The 14962-nt window shown below is 40.9% G+C and overlaps 1 protein-coding gene across 3 annotated transcripts in view; it reads right to left on the bottom strand.

The window, feature by feature from the left end:
* The window catches only part of MICAL2 (microtubule associated monooxygenase, calponin and LIM domain containing 2), a 52047-nt gene extending 42560 nt beyond the window's left edge, over window positions 1-9487 (bottom strand). For all 3 annotated transcript variants that reach the window (XM_027714831.2, XM_039386201.1, XM_039386202.1), the window contains exon 1: window positions 9136-9487. In XM_027714831.2, the coding sequence (XP_027570632.2) occupies window positions 9136-9399 (264 nt within the window). In that variant the 5' untranslated portion in view covers window positions 9400-9487. The remainder of the gene's footprint in view (window positions 1-9135) is intronic.
* Between the last annotated feature and the right edge of the window lie 5475 nt (window positions 9488-14962).

The raw sequence follows: 14962 nt of genomic DNA, 5'->3' as shown, positions 1-14962 counted from the left end.
ATAACTTGTTATTACTGCTCTGGGTGTGTAGTCCTTGGCAGGAAGCTCACTGCCATCTCTTGCAATGTTTTCTAACCTAAGCTGCAATTTACCCTGGAGCGGTTGTTTTATCTGAATTGTAAATCCAGTGAGGATGGCAGAGTACAGGCAGGACCGGGACATTTTGCTGTTGCACAGGTCCTTTCAGAGCTGCTCTTGTAACTCTTTCAAAAGGGCAGTAGAAGGAAGCAACACAAGGCCAATTCACAGTGTGGCAGAACCACATGGTTCCTTCTCAGTCAGTATCTTAGTCAGATCCAGAGAGTGATGCAAGACAAGTCAGGCAGTATCTCTTGGTTGGTTTGTTAAGCAGAAACAGCCTGCCCTTGGAAAACACAAAGCTCTTCTTCAGGGCTAAAACAGGAACAGCAAATGCCCAGGGTAAAACACGAAGTTTGAAAAACTAATCAGAATTTGATCTAGCAACACCAGCCAGACTATTAGAGAGAGAAGGTGAAACGCTCTGTGGTCTTTTCCTTGGGACCTCCCCTAACATAGATTAGGTGAAGGTATTTAAGCCTTTCCTGCAGGTCACATTCTCTAAAGCTCTGACCATTACAGCTGCTCTGTTCTAGACTTGCTCTGGTTTATCTACCACTTGCCTGCTTAAAACTAAGCAAAATATTTTAGCAAGGATTTTTCCTGCACCAACTTGGTGGAAAGGAAACATCCCAGTCCCCGACACACTGCAGGCCTCCTCAGACAGGCTCCCAGGATCAGCTCCCTGTGGACCAGCACTACACCTTATGGACTCAGGCTGTGTGTGTGGTTCATTACAAGCACCAGATCATTTTCTGCAACATATTCCAAATTTTCTCTGGGTATTACACCCCTTCACTGAGAGGTTCATAGTCTTCTAGCAGCTTTCAGAAATTTTACCCTGTTGATCTCAGACCATTTCTTCAAGATTTTTAGACATTCTAATCCTGTGTTTCAAAGCACTTGCAGTTTAGTCCTGCTTGGTCACACTTGCTCCTCCAGAACCAAACCAAGGCCCATTTGGGTACCTGCCAGACTCTCACAATTTTGGAAGATTTGAAGCAAGAAGTGACCAGCTGCCAGCTCTCTTTGACAAGGTTTTTCACCACAGAAATACTTAGGTTTCCCCCCATCAGGTTTGTTTCAAAATACAGCTTTAAGCTCAGCCAACCATCCCCAATTTGAACAAAGACTGAAGAACTAGAAAATTGTAATAATGTCACATTAAGGTATAAACTCAGATCATTTTTCAATAAGCACTTTTCAACAGATATACAGGTTAAGGCACAAATATCCCAAGGATCTGAAATGGCAAATAGTTCGCAGAAACTTGTCTGTTGCAGACACAAACTTTGTGTGTAAGTGTAGACAGGTTAGGGAATGTGGGAATTTTGAGAACTATCTGACATAAAATAATCCACCTTTAGACAGTGTAGTAGAGAAAGTAAAGCAAATAAACACAATTTCAAGGGCATTAAAAGGGAATTTCTACATTTTCTTTATAACAGCTCCTAGTTAAACTTTTTTCACCATAAACTCCATCACTGTGAAGGCTTTTTAGAGAGAAAATGCAAATAGAAGTTCTGTTGTTAGCTTAATAAAATAAGCTACTACCAAAATATTTTGCATTTTCTCTTCTCTTGCACCTCTTAAAACTGGTATTTTACAGCCTATCAAAAGTATATTAAAAGCTGTCTGCACTGAGGCCTAAACGGAAGATAACGTAGAATTAGATTTGTCAGCAGAAAGAGGAAAGAAAGCAACCACATCCCCAAAACCCCCGTTCTCAGGGCAGACATGGGAACCTCGGGAAGGACCTGAGCTCTAGGAGACAGGAAATTGCCTTATTGTCTGAACTCTGGGGTCTAGTAGCCAAGTGTTTAATCGCTTCTTGGTAGCAAAAGTCATGTATTTCCTCACTTATCAGTACACAAACATTAGCGGAGCAAAGCTGGAAACGTAGCTAACAACAAACCCCCAACAACCACACCTGGCACCCTCGGGGTCTCTCTGAAGGTCTCCCTCTCTCTGACCCCAGCAGATCATCAGCAGAGCTTTGGGACAGGGGTCAGGCAGGAACACCCCTTGCCCCCCGCCCCAGCCTGCCTGGTGGACAGACACACAGCCCCCCCCCGGACAGACACACAGCCCCCCCCCTCCCCCGGACAGACACACAGCCCGGCTGCTCCACAGGGCCAAGCCCCCAAGCCCTGCAAAGCCACAGTGACCGGGACACACCCTGTCGTAACCTTTTGTTTCATTCAGACCTAATTAAGCCACTCGTGGTGACAATAGTGGTGTGTTGTGTGAAAGTAACAGGGTGTCACTCCCTGCGGGAATCTTTATAAAATATCTAGGAAATCAGGTCAGGGTGGGACAGTTCCCTTCTCTCGATTACTTGCAAAGACAGAGAAACAGCACAGTGCTGTTGAAGTAAGATGTAAAGCTACTGTTACCTTGCAAGCCAAAAAAAAAAAAGAAAAAAATTAAATTCCCAGATGCCCAAAAAGTCTTATCTAGGCTGTCTGATTATGCTACTTTGGCCAGGCTTCATTGCTTTTCACGACTGATAAAGCTGAAAAAGCCATATGTTTGTGGAAATGTCTCCAGGATAATAAAAATAAAGTGATTTCATTACCGAATCACATGCCAAACATTTGCTTTTGATGATGTAATTTGGCTCAATCGCCGTTTAAAACACATCTCAAAGAGTCAAGTACTTTGTTTTGTTTTCAAAGAACTGTCTGCTGTGTGTCCTGTCATCACCCGATGACACCGAGCTTCTCCCGATCCCCTCTTAAAAATCCTTAGAGAAATGAATGCATAGACAGTGTTCAACAACTGTGGTTTCACTGCATGTTCATAGGTGATTCACTGTTTCTCATCTCAAATAAGTTTTCCTTACCACTCATTCTCATTAGTCCCATATTTTCTACTGCTTTGAAACAGAAGTTGCTTATTAAAACTCTTAAAAAAAAATTTACAACGCAAATCCAGTGCAAGGCTTTAGGTGCCCTGTCCTAAAAGACAAAAGCAAAGAAACACAGATATCAAAATAAACAGTTTGTCTTTCAAGTATACCAAACACACCTAGGTGTCACTTCAAAAGTCACTGGAATATGTGGCCCTTAATACTCCCAAAAAATCTCAATAGCTTCTGGATTCTACTATCCAATCAGTGTGTGTTTGGATTAAAACAAACAAACAAACACACACACAAAAAAAGCAGCTGAATGTATCTCCCTGAAAAGTCACAACCATTCATTCCCTAAGCTTCCTAAATTCAGTAGTCAACTTCTAGTTTCAAGTTCTATGACCTTCACAGGAATGCCTTTTCATTATAATAAGCAAGTTAGCAACACTATCTAATACAGCTATGATAAGTTTGGTGTGTTCATTATAAACCCTGATTATCAGGTTTGGAAATCTCCCCATTTCAATCATTATTTTGAAGAAACCAGTGAAAGGGATGTGCCTCTGGATGTTTGCTCTTTATAGAATAAACAGGTTAAAGCTTTCATTATAATATGGATATTTTTGAGTTGGAGCACAACTGGCACTCCCTTCTTTCATCTTACAATTCAATTACTCTCTTAAAAAACAAATGTTTCTCTCAAGGGATGCAATCAGTCAGGTCACTGGAACACACAACCTCACTGACTTCTGTACCACTATGCACAGCACTGGAGAAACCTGGCTGAAAATCCCACAGTTGTCTCTGAAGGATCAACAAGTGCCAGCACTTTGGGAAGAAATGTAGCCACCAAACCTGCAAGTTTATACATGCTGGATGATTTGCTTAATTAAGAGACAAGTATTTGTTTAGCACTACAGAGCAAGGTGGGGAGAGGAAGACACCTAAAGCCAAACCAGCCTCACTTACCATGAGGGGCAAGACTGCAGAAGAGGTTGTTTGCAAACAACTGAGACTGGTAGGAAGCCAATTTCTACCTAACAAGGATATGGACCTGGTATCCACTCCTCATCCTGCTCATCACCCTACTGTTACAGAATGTGGCAGCACTCAGTGCAGCCCAGGAGCACCTTTCCTTTTCTCAGCTCTGTGGGAAGGAGAACACCAGGCAAAGTAAGTTTTGTAAACTCCCAAGTAATATATTTGGCAGTCTTTGGAAATGAAGACAATATGAAAAGAGGCAGAAGGGGTTTGGCAGACAAAGACCATCCTCCTTTTATCACTCACAGGTACACCACTGTGGTTAGTACAGGGAGACGAGGCTGAGAACTAGTGCAGAGTCAGGCACTAAACTTCCAGCCCCATTTCTGACCCAGGGCTCCTCTTCTGCTGGCTCACACCCTGGTCCCCAACTCCCCTGAAACCACACACTCTCTGTAATGCTGCTTTGGCTAATCATTAACCTACCCAAGGATCCCTGGAGCCCTCTCTGCAGCAGGGACACCAATGCCACTAAGTCCAGGTAAGACTGGCAGCACATGATGCTACCAAAACCAGCTACTGTTTTCACATAAGTCCTGGAAACATGGTTAAATATATTTTTAGAGTCATTCTCTTGCAATAGGTTTCCCAACAGGAGTTTTTGGAAGGAAACCTAATCTATTATAAAACAAGATTTGAAAGGCCAAGCTCAGTCAAGAGTAAAACTAGAGAGGCACTTGGGGACAGGGCTTAGTGGCAAATATGGTGGTGCTGGGTTAACAGTTGGACTCAATGATCTTAGAAGTCTTTTCCAACATTAACGATTCTATGGCAGAGTTCAAGATAATTTGGTTTTTAAGAATTTGTATAATTCCATATACACATCTACATACAAATGCACATATGTATATGCACATATTTCTGTACACAATTTTATTTCCTTGCTTTATGTTAATATTGTTCAGTTCAACCTTGAAACTGCAGCTCGGACTGTACAAGTCCTCTGCCCAGGATCTGTGCCCAAGGTCTACAATACAGATAATGCTAAGAAGACCAAAGCTGTGCACAGGAATTTGTGTCACCCCCATCCCCCCAGCACCATCATCTGAAATTGGTACTTTCAGAGAGAGATGCCAGTCTACTAAAGCAGCTGATAATTACACAGTGGCACTTTAAACAAAGTTTCCTTAGTTCTCAAGTGTAGGCCTGTGTTTTGAAAAAAAACAGTATACAGGTTTGAGGGGGAAGACAACACCATATTTGCATGCTTTAGAGAGAATCAACACCTTCCTTGAGAGTAAGTCTGGGATGTTTTATGTGCAGCAATCTCTGCTCTCCTTAAGCATGGGAGAGCCAGAATTTCAGGTGCAAAGCATGAGCCAGGTCCTACCCTCTGATCCATATACATACCTACCTCAAACATCAGTGGGAGCCTCATTTATATGTACATGCACATATTCATATCATTTACACAGGTAAACTGACAGTAAATCAACTGCAAGTAATGAATGTGCTCCATACAGAAAGTTAACACTCACATATGTCTTGAAAAGGCTAATGAATATACCAACACTAGCTGGATGAATTCTTGTTCATCATTGCATTATGTTTTGCATAGAGACATTCAAACTACCAGCATGGGGAACAACACACATGTTGTTTAAATGTTCTTCTGATTGTCCAGCTACCTACCTTTCATTCCCTGAAGAAACAATCACTTCAGACTCCAAGCACACTACTCTGCATTAAATAGTAAAAGATGAAAACCAGAGAGAAACTTTGTCATCATAAAAAATGTGTGCTCTTTTTCTAGACATATTTGCAAAAACCAGTGTGATATCTACAGTTTTGCCTACTTAGGACAGACTTCTGTTCCTATCTAATGCCGGTGAACTGTGAAAATGCCAGCTCCAGAAACAGCAATTCTGAACAGGAATCACTCCCAACTTACAAGTTTGAGATTGAAGGAAGTTTATGTTTTATACAGAATTAGCATTCCTACAGGTGAGCTCCAACACTTTCAGAAAAAGTTCATTTCTGCCCCAATTTTGTGCATGTCTTTCTACAGCGCTCTGGTTTTATTCTGGGGGTGCCTTTTTGTTTGTTTGTCTGTTCTATAAAGAATTCAAGGGAAAATAATGCCCCCAGTAAGACAATTCTGAAATAGCAGTGGGTTTGAACTTCTTGAAAATTGCTCAACTGGTTTTATTCATCCAGCTTAAAACTGTATCATTGTAGAAACTTTGGAAGCCATATTTGGCAATGTTCTTCAAGGGCAGGGAAGACACAGGATTATTGTTATTTAGTTGGAGTGGAACATTGTGTATGTATAAAACTTGTGTATATTGTAATGAGTAACTTAAGCGTGGCTGAAGAGTTTATAAGCACAAAAATCAACAAGTACAGCACTCAGCCCTTAAATAACACATAAAAAAATAAAACAGTTTTTGGGTGAGGCAGCAGATTTTCATTGCATTTAGAAGAAAAAAAACAAACCAAACCAAACAAAAAAATCCCTCCCATGAGTAATTTAGAACCCAATTGCCTTGTATCTCCTTTATCTCCTCCAAAGATTGGGAAGATTGTAAAGCCATATCTAAGAACCATGAGCTGCAGACTCAGCTACAGAGTTCAAGGCCACAACCTCATATAAAGCCTTCAAGTCATGTATTTTTTTAAAATGATGCCTACTAGCAACCTTGGCACTCTTTACAGAGCTGCAATTGCAAAAATCCACTGAGCTCATTGCTCATTTTGTGATCCTGCTTTAACAAGTAAGATTTTTACTCCAGGCTGATCTACTTCAACCACTCCCCAGGCAACCCTGCAGAGGTGAGTGCTGGGCACTGCTGCCAGGATTTAGCTGTCAACTCCTGTTTGCTGCTTCACTGCTAAAAATGGTACCTGGCATAGCATGCAAGTAAGACAGAAACTCAACATCACCAGCTGCACCAAAGGGGAACGTTGGTATGTCTGTTGTAGCCTAATCTCCCTGCATTGGCACCTTGGTTGGGCTGCCAGCGTTTCTGAGAATTCCTTATCTGTAATGGGGCTGTCAGAGCCCACCACTGCAGTGACCTGGGAGCCTGCACTCCTCTCCCCAACATGCCTCCTCTCATTCAGGGAGCAGAGACAGGCTTTCAGAGCAGACTGTGATTCACATGTGAGGAATGTTTGGTAGATATCCCCACCGAGCCCACAGGCTGCGGTTACTGCCTTCATTCCCAGCAATCTGAAGATTCATGTTTCTCTCGTTAAATCAGCGATGACACAGTGAAGTGCAGGTCTGGGCATGATCCAGGTTCATGATGAACATCTACAAGTATTTCACAGAATATCTATACCCACACTATTCACATACAGACATTCTATACTCATTTGCAAGTTGATCATATTTGCATCATAGATATGTCCGTTAATTTCCGCAAATACTCACACCACGCCACTAAAAATAAATCATCAATCTCAAAGAGCAGCAATATCAAACTTTCAACACTGTGGAAGGTGTTGATTAGCCTCCTTCTTAACAACCTTGTAAAGCATTACACAGGCTATATATTTTGTGTACCAAGCCATTTCCATGAGTCTTCTCACCATATATAAAAATTAATCGCTTTGCTTAAGAAGTTTGCAGAACTAGGCCTTGGCTTTGTAATGTCACACTTGAGAGACGACTGAATATTTACATTTCACATGGGTCTTAAAACCACTTTTTTGTGCTGCAAATACTTCCTCAAACTGACCATGGAAATTTGGACCTGGGGCTGTATCTGCATGGCTAAGGTGCATGTGGAATATTTCCTATAATTTGTTAATCATCGGATGCTCTCTCATTCCTTCCCTTTCCTGCCTGTTTTCATCACAAAGATGCTCCATGACACATGTTCAAGGACTTTGCCAAAGAACAAAAGGGAGGAAGGAAGCACAGGTCAAAAAGGTAAACGAAGGGGAAAAAAGGAAAGGAGAAAAACAGTGGCTGTCTGGAACACAGTGCAAATAGCTGAAATGACACTCTTTAAATAAAACTATGTTAAAGACCTTTATTACCTTAGAAAACAAAAATCTTTGGGAGCTTATGAAAAATGAATAGAAACAGAGGACTCCATAAGTACTGAAGGTAATGTGGTGTCCTTCTCCCTGGTCCTTTTGAGAAGTTTGAATGCAATGATGCAAATAAGAATAAAGAGACTTTCAACACTGCCTACCCATGAAATAACCCTTCAGTGTTAGTTTAAATTAAAAAGTCCTCCACAGTTTGGTGTCTAGGTACCCCTCTGTGTGCCCTTCCTCTCTGTTTTACCTCTATACAATCAAGTAGCTTCTGAAAAGTTACCCTTCTTGGGGCAACTTTTAGCCATCACTTGACAGTAAATAAGTGAATTGCTCTTGAGACAGAGCTAGTAGAAATATTGTGTGATAGCTAGATGAAACAACTGGCATGAACTTGAGTATTTGGTACAGTTCTCAGCAAGATTCATACCAGTGTTCAGTGGCTGTCTCTATCAAAATATGTATTGCATTCTCTCTGAAGATCATTTCCTGTCCTTTCCACAACCAAGTAGACCATCCCTTTCAGTAGTTACCACATAGCAATTATCCACATTCTGCTTGAGAAAAAGCACTTACAGGAAAGTATTTCAATCCATAAATAGTGCAGGATTTTCTTTTGCTCTTGTTTGTCTACTAGAGCCAACGCTAGGGGACCAAGAGAGATCCCCAGACCTCCAAGTAGCACTTCCAGAGAACAGTTTAGGAACTGCTGCTGAAACACATTTGCTCTCTTTACAGCAGGCACTGAGCAGCAAACTGAGGAGCCTGCTGAATGTGCTATGGTTTGTACCTTGCAAAACCCTGTTTAATAAAGCAAGTAGTTCTCGTGAGCCTGGAATGAGTGCAGCCTACTTCCTTCATTAGTATGCATCTTATGATCTTAAGACTGATGCTTGATGTCTAAAAAGGGTAGAAAACTCTTCTGCCACGACTGAGATAGACTGTAAAGCAGGCTGCTTTAAGCCTCACACTTATATATCATGTCTTTCCACAAAACTTGCAGAAGAAAAATACCTTAAAATTAGTCCAAATCAGTTGACAGCAGTTTCAATATATGAAAGGGAAGGTTACATGAATGGAAACATTGCATGTGATGGTAGTAACCTTGCTTCTACAGAAAAACAAGTTTGAAAGTTTCAAAGCTATGAAATCCAAAACTGAACCCCACTTACCTTAGTGTTCATACAAGATCTTCCACGCTTATACTCTTTGTGACTTGCTCTTTTATCAAGCTTGTTCCACAAAGCTTTGGCCTTCCATGTGGTCACTCTTGATTTTAGTTTGGTGTAAAAGTTTCTATTGTCCAAAGGATCTAATTCAAGTTGGCGAGTGAGAATATTAAAGGCCTGAATGGTGCCTTTGCATGTTGTTGCTTGTACAAAGTTCTCAAATATCTGGCCAGCTTGACTGTATTTTTCATCATCGGTTTCCCCCATGTTCTGAGAGAAGAGTTTGAAAAGGATTAAGCTGGAGCTCTTGTGCCAGGGTACAGGTGATCAACAATACCGAGTACTTCCAAGCATGTTATTCCTAGAAAAGACAAACACAGGTCACATTAAAGCATGTTCTGCATAACAAAACTAAACCCACATCCAATATGAACATAAAAAAACCAACATACAGTGACTGGACAACCAGGTACAAACAGGCACACAAGTGTCACAAACAAGCTTAACATACCTGTGCTGTCACAACATGTACTCACTGTTATAAAAACCCTACAAACTCAAGCCTGCTGCTTCAAGAAGAACCAGCTTCACTGACAGCCTGAGGATTTAATTTTTTGCTCAGTCCTTGGTAACTGATGAAGAAAACCCAAATGTCCAGATGCTTTTCCCAAGCAGCATTTATGTCACAGCAAGTTACCACATCTCTGGTTAACGTTTTAATCTTAAAAATCATGGAAACCTGCAGCCAAAAGTCAACATTATTTAAGGGATATCTTTTTTATCCTGTTGCACAAGCTAAGGCCAAGAGTGCAGCTTAGCCAGAGCAATTTAAAATTGGCACAACCACTTGCCACAAGCAAACGCACCAAACGGGCTAAGCAGAAACATATCACAAGTTACACCAGAACTGAAGAAACTGAAAACAAGTACCCGCAGAGAGCCCCCCTTTTCCCAACTCTCTTGCCAAAAGGAGAAAGGGTTTGGTGCTCTAGAGCATAGAAAGGAATTTTATCTCCACGTCTCCACATGTTAAATGCTGAAGTTATGTGTCTGGAGTCTTACCTTGTCATGTGCTGGTGATATAAAGTAATGATGTTTGGCCCGCTAAGCCCCACTGCCTTTTCCTAGTAACATGATCACTGTCAAATTGTGCCTGATATTCCAGATAAATACCCTTACATTCTGCAAGAGCAATGCTATTCTAAATTAACATAAGTTTCAAAGAACCGAAATACTTTCATTGTGGCACTCCCTTATCCTTCTTTAACCTTCTTCTCAATCTCTAAAGGGGAGCATCTTAGAGTCAGCCAAGGTCCACAGAAAACATCCAAGTGGCTTTTACATTTTCCAAGAAAATTGTTACAGGTTATGTATAAACTTGTCCTCAGAAGAGGGTTTACCTGGACTCAAGTCCAGAAATTTAAGTCATGTATTCTTTTTCTCACTATTAAAGAATTATCTACCAATCCAAGAAACCAAAAACTAAATCAGTGCTTGCCTAACTTCCCACATAATTAGTTATTGTACTTGGAACATCATCTGTTGGCTGATAGCTTTAGAATAAATTGTTAGAAAGGCCTCTGAAGTTATGCTTTTTAATTTAACACTGTTCACAAACTATTCATTCTCTGCTTGCATTTCCTTCAAAGAAGAAAAGAGGAAACATAACCAGTGTATTTAAGAAGAGACCTACCATGTCTATCTTACCATCCTCTAATACAGAAAAATATTATGCAACTTATTAAAGAGATCCCATGGGGAGATATGAGGAAGTATTTGGAATACTCACATTCCCTGGTTGTGCTCAAAATAAATAACCTTTGTGTGCACATCATCAGTCTGTTGTTGGTTTGTGGGTAAAATAAATTGGCAATGTTGAGAGTTTGTACATTTTCTTAGACCAAATGTCATGCTTAAATATTTGGTGCCGAGAATAAGCCCGAAAATTTTTGTTTTCCCCTCTGAATACTTCATTTATAGTACGCTCTGTGCCCTTTTCTGAAGAGCCTTGTGGCTTCGTGAGGTAAAAGAACAAGCATTTTATGTGCCCCAAGGTCTAATTTTTCAGAAAGTCTAATTTTTCAAGAAACTGAGTGCCGTGAACTCCCACTGACTCAAACGGAGTTCAGGACATCCTGCACCTTTCCAGGCTCAAGTCCTCAGTGATTAATGAGAAAACCCCTCCAACAACTATATGTCAGCAGGAGGGAGCGCTGCCACCTCAGCCCCCCCCAGCACGGGTGTGAGGGAGGCCCAGCATTACCCTCACCAGTTCTAGCTCTGGGAATTTAGGATCCAACAAGGGTCAATGGATCCAAAAGCTCCACAGGGAAAGGGAAAGGTGGGGAACAACCGTGGAAGACAATGCGAGATGCTACACTGATGCTTAAACAGTTTGGTAAACAGGCACCTCGGGATTTGAGACCCGTTAAAAAAAAAAGGATTAAAATCAAGGCTAAGCACTTCTACACCTGCCTGAGGTAATTTTGTCACAGAAAAATCAAAGTATTTTCCTTTTCCCTCAAAATAATTACGAATAGATTCTTGGGGAGTGGGGAAGTATCAGGGAAATGTTCCACTTTGGACATGTCAGCTAAGGGAGTGGCATTATTAGATTAGATTTCCTTCACTGCTGTTAACTCACATTGGTGCTGTCTCAGTGCCACCAAAGACTTTGACCAACACAAGAGCTATAAACAGTGTTTCCTATCCACTGTTTTATGAGCTCATCAGAAGACTGTTGTTACATGTTCGTAACACACGAGTATCTTTAAAAGTTAACTCTTGGCATAATTGATAAGTGAGTCTCATCACAAGCTCTTTAATTCAGTATCTTTTCTGCTCACAGAGAGTAGAGTTTTATAGCTTCAGCTGTTTCTGTCCAGCCAGGAAGTGGGGGCAGAATAAAGCTAAGAGAGGAGAGCCATATCTGAACCAACCACAGAAGAAAAACAGCATGTGCCAGTGCTGATAACACCAAGGACAAGGCAGGAGATTAGCAGGAGCCACTGCAGGCAATGGGAAGGGGACAAAAACCTTTTTAGCAAGGAGTGGAAGTAGGTGCTGCACATGCACACACACACACACAAACACAAACAGTAAGCCTGGGCTTCGTCTGCCTTTCCACAGCCAGGAGGAAGACAGCCAGAACACCTTCTCCAGCCTTATAACATCCCTCTTCCAACACCACAAAGCCAAGACTGGGGTTACATTTTCTGGGCACAAAATCTTCTCCCCGTGAACTTCCAAAACACTCCCATCTTGTCCATACTGAAAAGTTGTGGAGTGGCATCTCAGTTGAGACATTTGCTCACTAGTGAAACATTTCTCCTCACTGTGTCAGAGGTCATATTCTCCAAAAAAGTCTCATTTTGTGGTCAAAAAGCCAGGATGAGACAGGAGACTCTGGTTACTAGGGTTTCTGGATTGCAGGAAACACCATTTATTTTGTCTTTTTTTTTTTTTTGGCATGAACACTGTGTTGACAGATGACAGAGAAGAAGATGGTGCTCTAAGTATATACAGCTGATGGAAAAGAATGCATTTTTGTCTGAGGAGTCACTGATATTTCACTGCAATATTGTACATAATTCACTAGAAACAATGCAATAAGGACAAGAAGTTGAACAGGGCCATTCTTAACTGTAATTAAAGTTTCCTGTTCTGTAACTGTCTCAAAAGCTTAAGAGGCGATGCATGAACTGCTTACCTGTAGGAGAAAAAAAAAAAAAAACATTTGGCAAAGTGCTTGAGTTCTTATTATCATTTATCTTTTTTCTTCCTTCATCCTATTCACTCCAGGGATGAAATATAGATCCAAAAGTCTCATCAAGGTGAGTACTGATGCTGAAACTGCGAACTATGCTTTTCAGAGTGACTATTGAACTTCCTCTGGAAGCACAATCCAAAAATATAATGAAGCTTATTTGCAACTTCACTGAAGTGCTACAGAGCCCAATAAAAATTTGGGCCAGGGAAAGGAAAGGAATGAGAGAACAGGAAATAGTCTGGACAAACAGTTCTTTTAAGTCAGAACTGAAGCATCCGTGGGTTAGATTTACAGCTAACAAGAATTGCCATTTTAGGTCCCAAGCAGTAGGTATTAAGCACACAGAAGAATCTGGCTTTCCACGTAGCTTCCCTGGGTGATACAGGAGTCTCTGGAGGGCTCCAAGGCACAAAGTGCAAACACTGGGAAGAAGAAGGATTCCATTTGGATGGCCCCTTCTACTTTTAGAAGTTACCCTTACCTCCTTTCTGCCCTCCAGTCGGGGCAAACAGGAATGTCACATAAGGAAAGCTGAGAAGTGCTGTTCGTGTCTGGTGGCTGCCCAAGAAGAAAGCAAAGATCTTATTACAAGTAAAAGGAAAGCAGTGCAAAAGGGACAGAGAGGAAGCAGAAATTAAAGCAATGCTGTGTGCACAGATGTAGACCCAGGAAAGCAAAATGCCTCCAGTCTTGGCTGACATCTCCTGTCAGTGAAACAAGCTCTGTTACCAGAGATGATTTTGAAAATACTGAAAAAGCATCTCCACTGTCAGGGCAATTCCACTAAGTATCTCTAGTTAAATGGATGTATGGAGCTGGTTCATGTCTGCACATGAAGTCTTTCAGCAGCAAGCTGAGCAAGCAATAAAGTTGACATATATGAGTCATTAAATGAAAATAAATTTTTGACAGCAGTACTATGCAAGTTACTTGTCAGCAGGGTCTTGAGGTAGAACACCCAAAAATTAAAAACCTTTTTTGGCTTAGTTGTCCCACTGGAGAGAGAACAATGCTAATTTAATTCAAACTTGCAGCACTTAAGTCCTTCCTTAGTCCCTTAATGCTCTGCTTCTAATATTTGAGAACATGTTCCTCCGAGAGATTGGAAAAGAATTAAATTCCTCACATTTCAATACCACTAATCCTGATCCCATTTTCAATACAGCCCTAATTCTTCCATGTTTACCGAGAATAAATTCTTCTATTAAGACTGCTCTTTGGCATGCAGGACACAATACATTTATTGTTTGCTTAAGGCAAGAAACATCAACAGAAACAAAAGACTGGATTCTGCAACATCTGTAGTTATCATCTGCTTAGGCCCTTCCTCATCATCAGTTAAAACTACAGTACTGCTGCTGTCTCTTCCCCGACAGAGCTGTTTAACAACATCTCAACACCATTATAAAAAGTGAAGTTTGCAAGTGAAACTGGCCATGTTGTAGCCCTTCTGGGTTCTGCAACTTTGTTTCTGCTCTCCTTATGCACTCTGTTTTATGGTGACCATTTTAAACATAAATATTTCTATCTGGAGGAAACACAGCTTTTTGGTGGTTTGGTTTCTTTGCGTGTTGTCCTAAAACTGACATAGAAGGACAAAAAAAAAAAAAAAAAGTGATTCTGGTAACAACTAAAGTTCTCATTTGCTTCACTTATAAAACTAGTTAAGACCTCAGAAGTCCATTGGTCTGAAATACTTGTTTTTTATCAGCGACAAATAGAAAACACATTTCTTAAGATGCACAGTCCTAACAGAAACATCAATGAAGAGAAATTGGCTCTGAACAAAGCCTCGCAAACCGTCTCTATAAACAGCCAGATTACTTTTCTTCATTTTTATAAAAAGCTGACTTCCACAGAACTCCTAACTTTTCAGGCCAAGTATGGAATTCAAAACAGTTCCTACTGAGACACTCTGTGCCTATGAACTTCCAAGGTTACTGTACACGCTATCAGCTTGTTTTGCAGGAGTTATATGAGACATTTCAAACATAAGCCTTCCAACAAGTGCTGCTGTGCCAATTTAACCTGCTACATCTGGAAGCATCCACAAGAAAATAT

The sequence above is a fragment of the Pipra filicauda genome, unplaced genomic scaffold (genome assembly GCF_003945595.2).
Source record: "Pipra filicauda isolate LSUMZ 115617 unplaced genomic scaffold, ASM394559v2 scaffold470_size491443_pilon, whole genome shotgun sequence".
Lineage (NCBI taxonomy): Eukaryota > Metazoa > Chordata > Aves > Passeriformes > Pipridae > Pipra > Pipra filicauda.
Note: the sequence above shows the minus strand (reverse complement) of the source record. Positions and strands in the feature narration are given on the sequence as shown.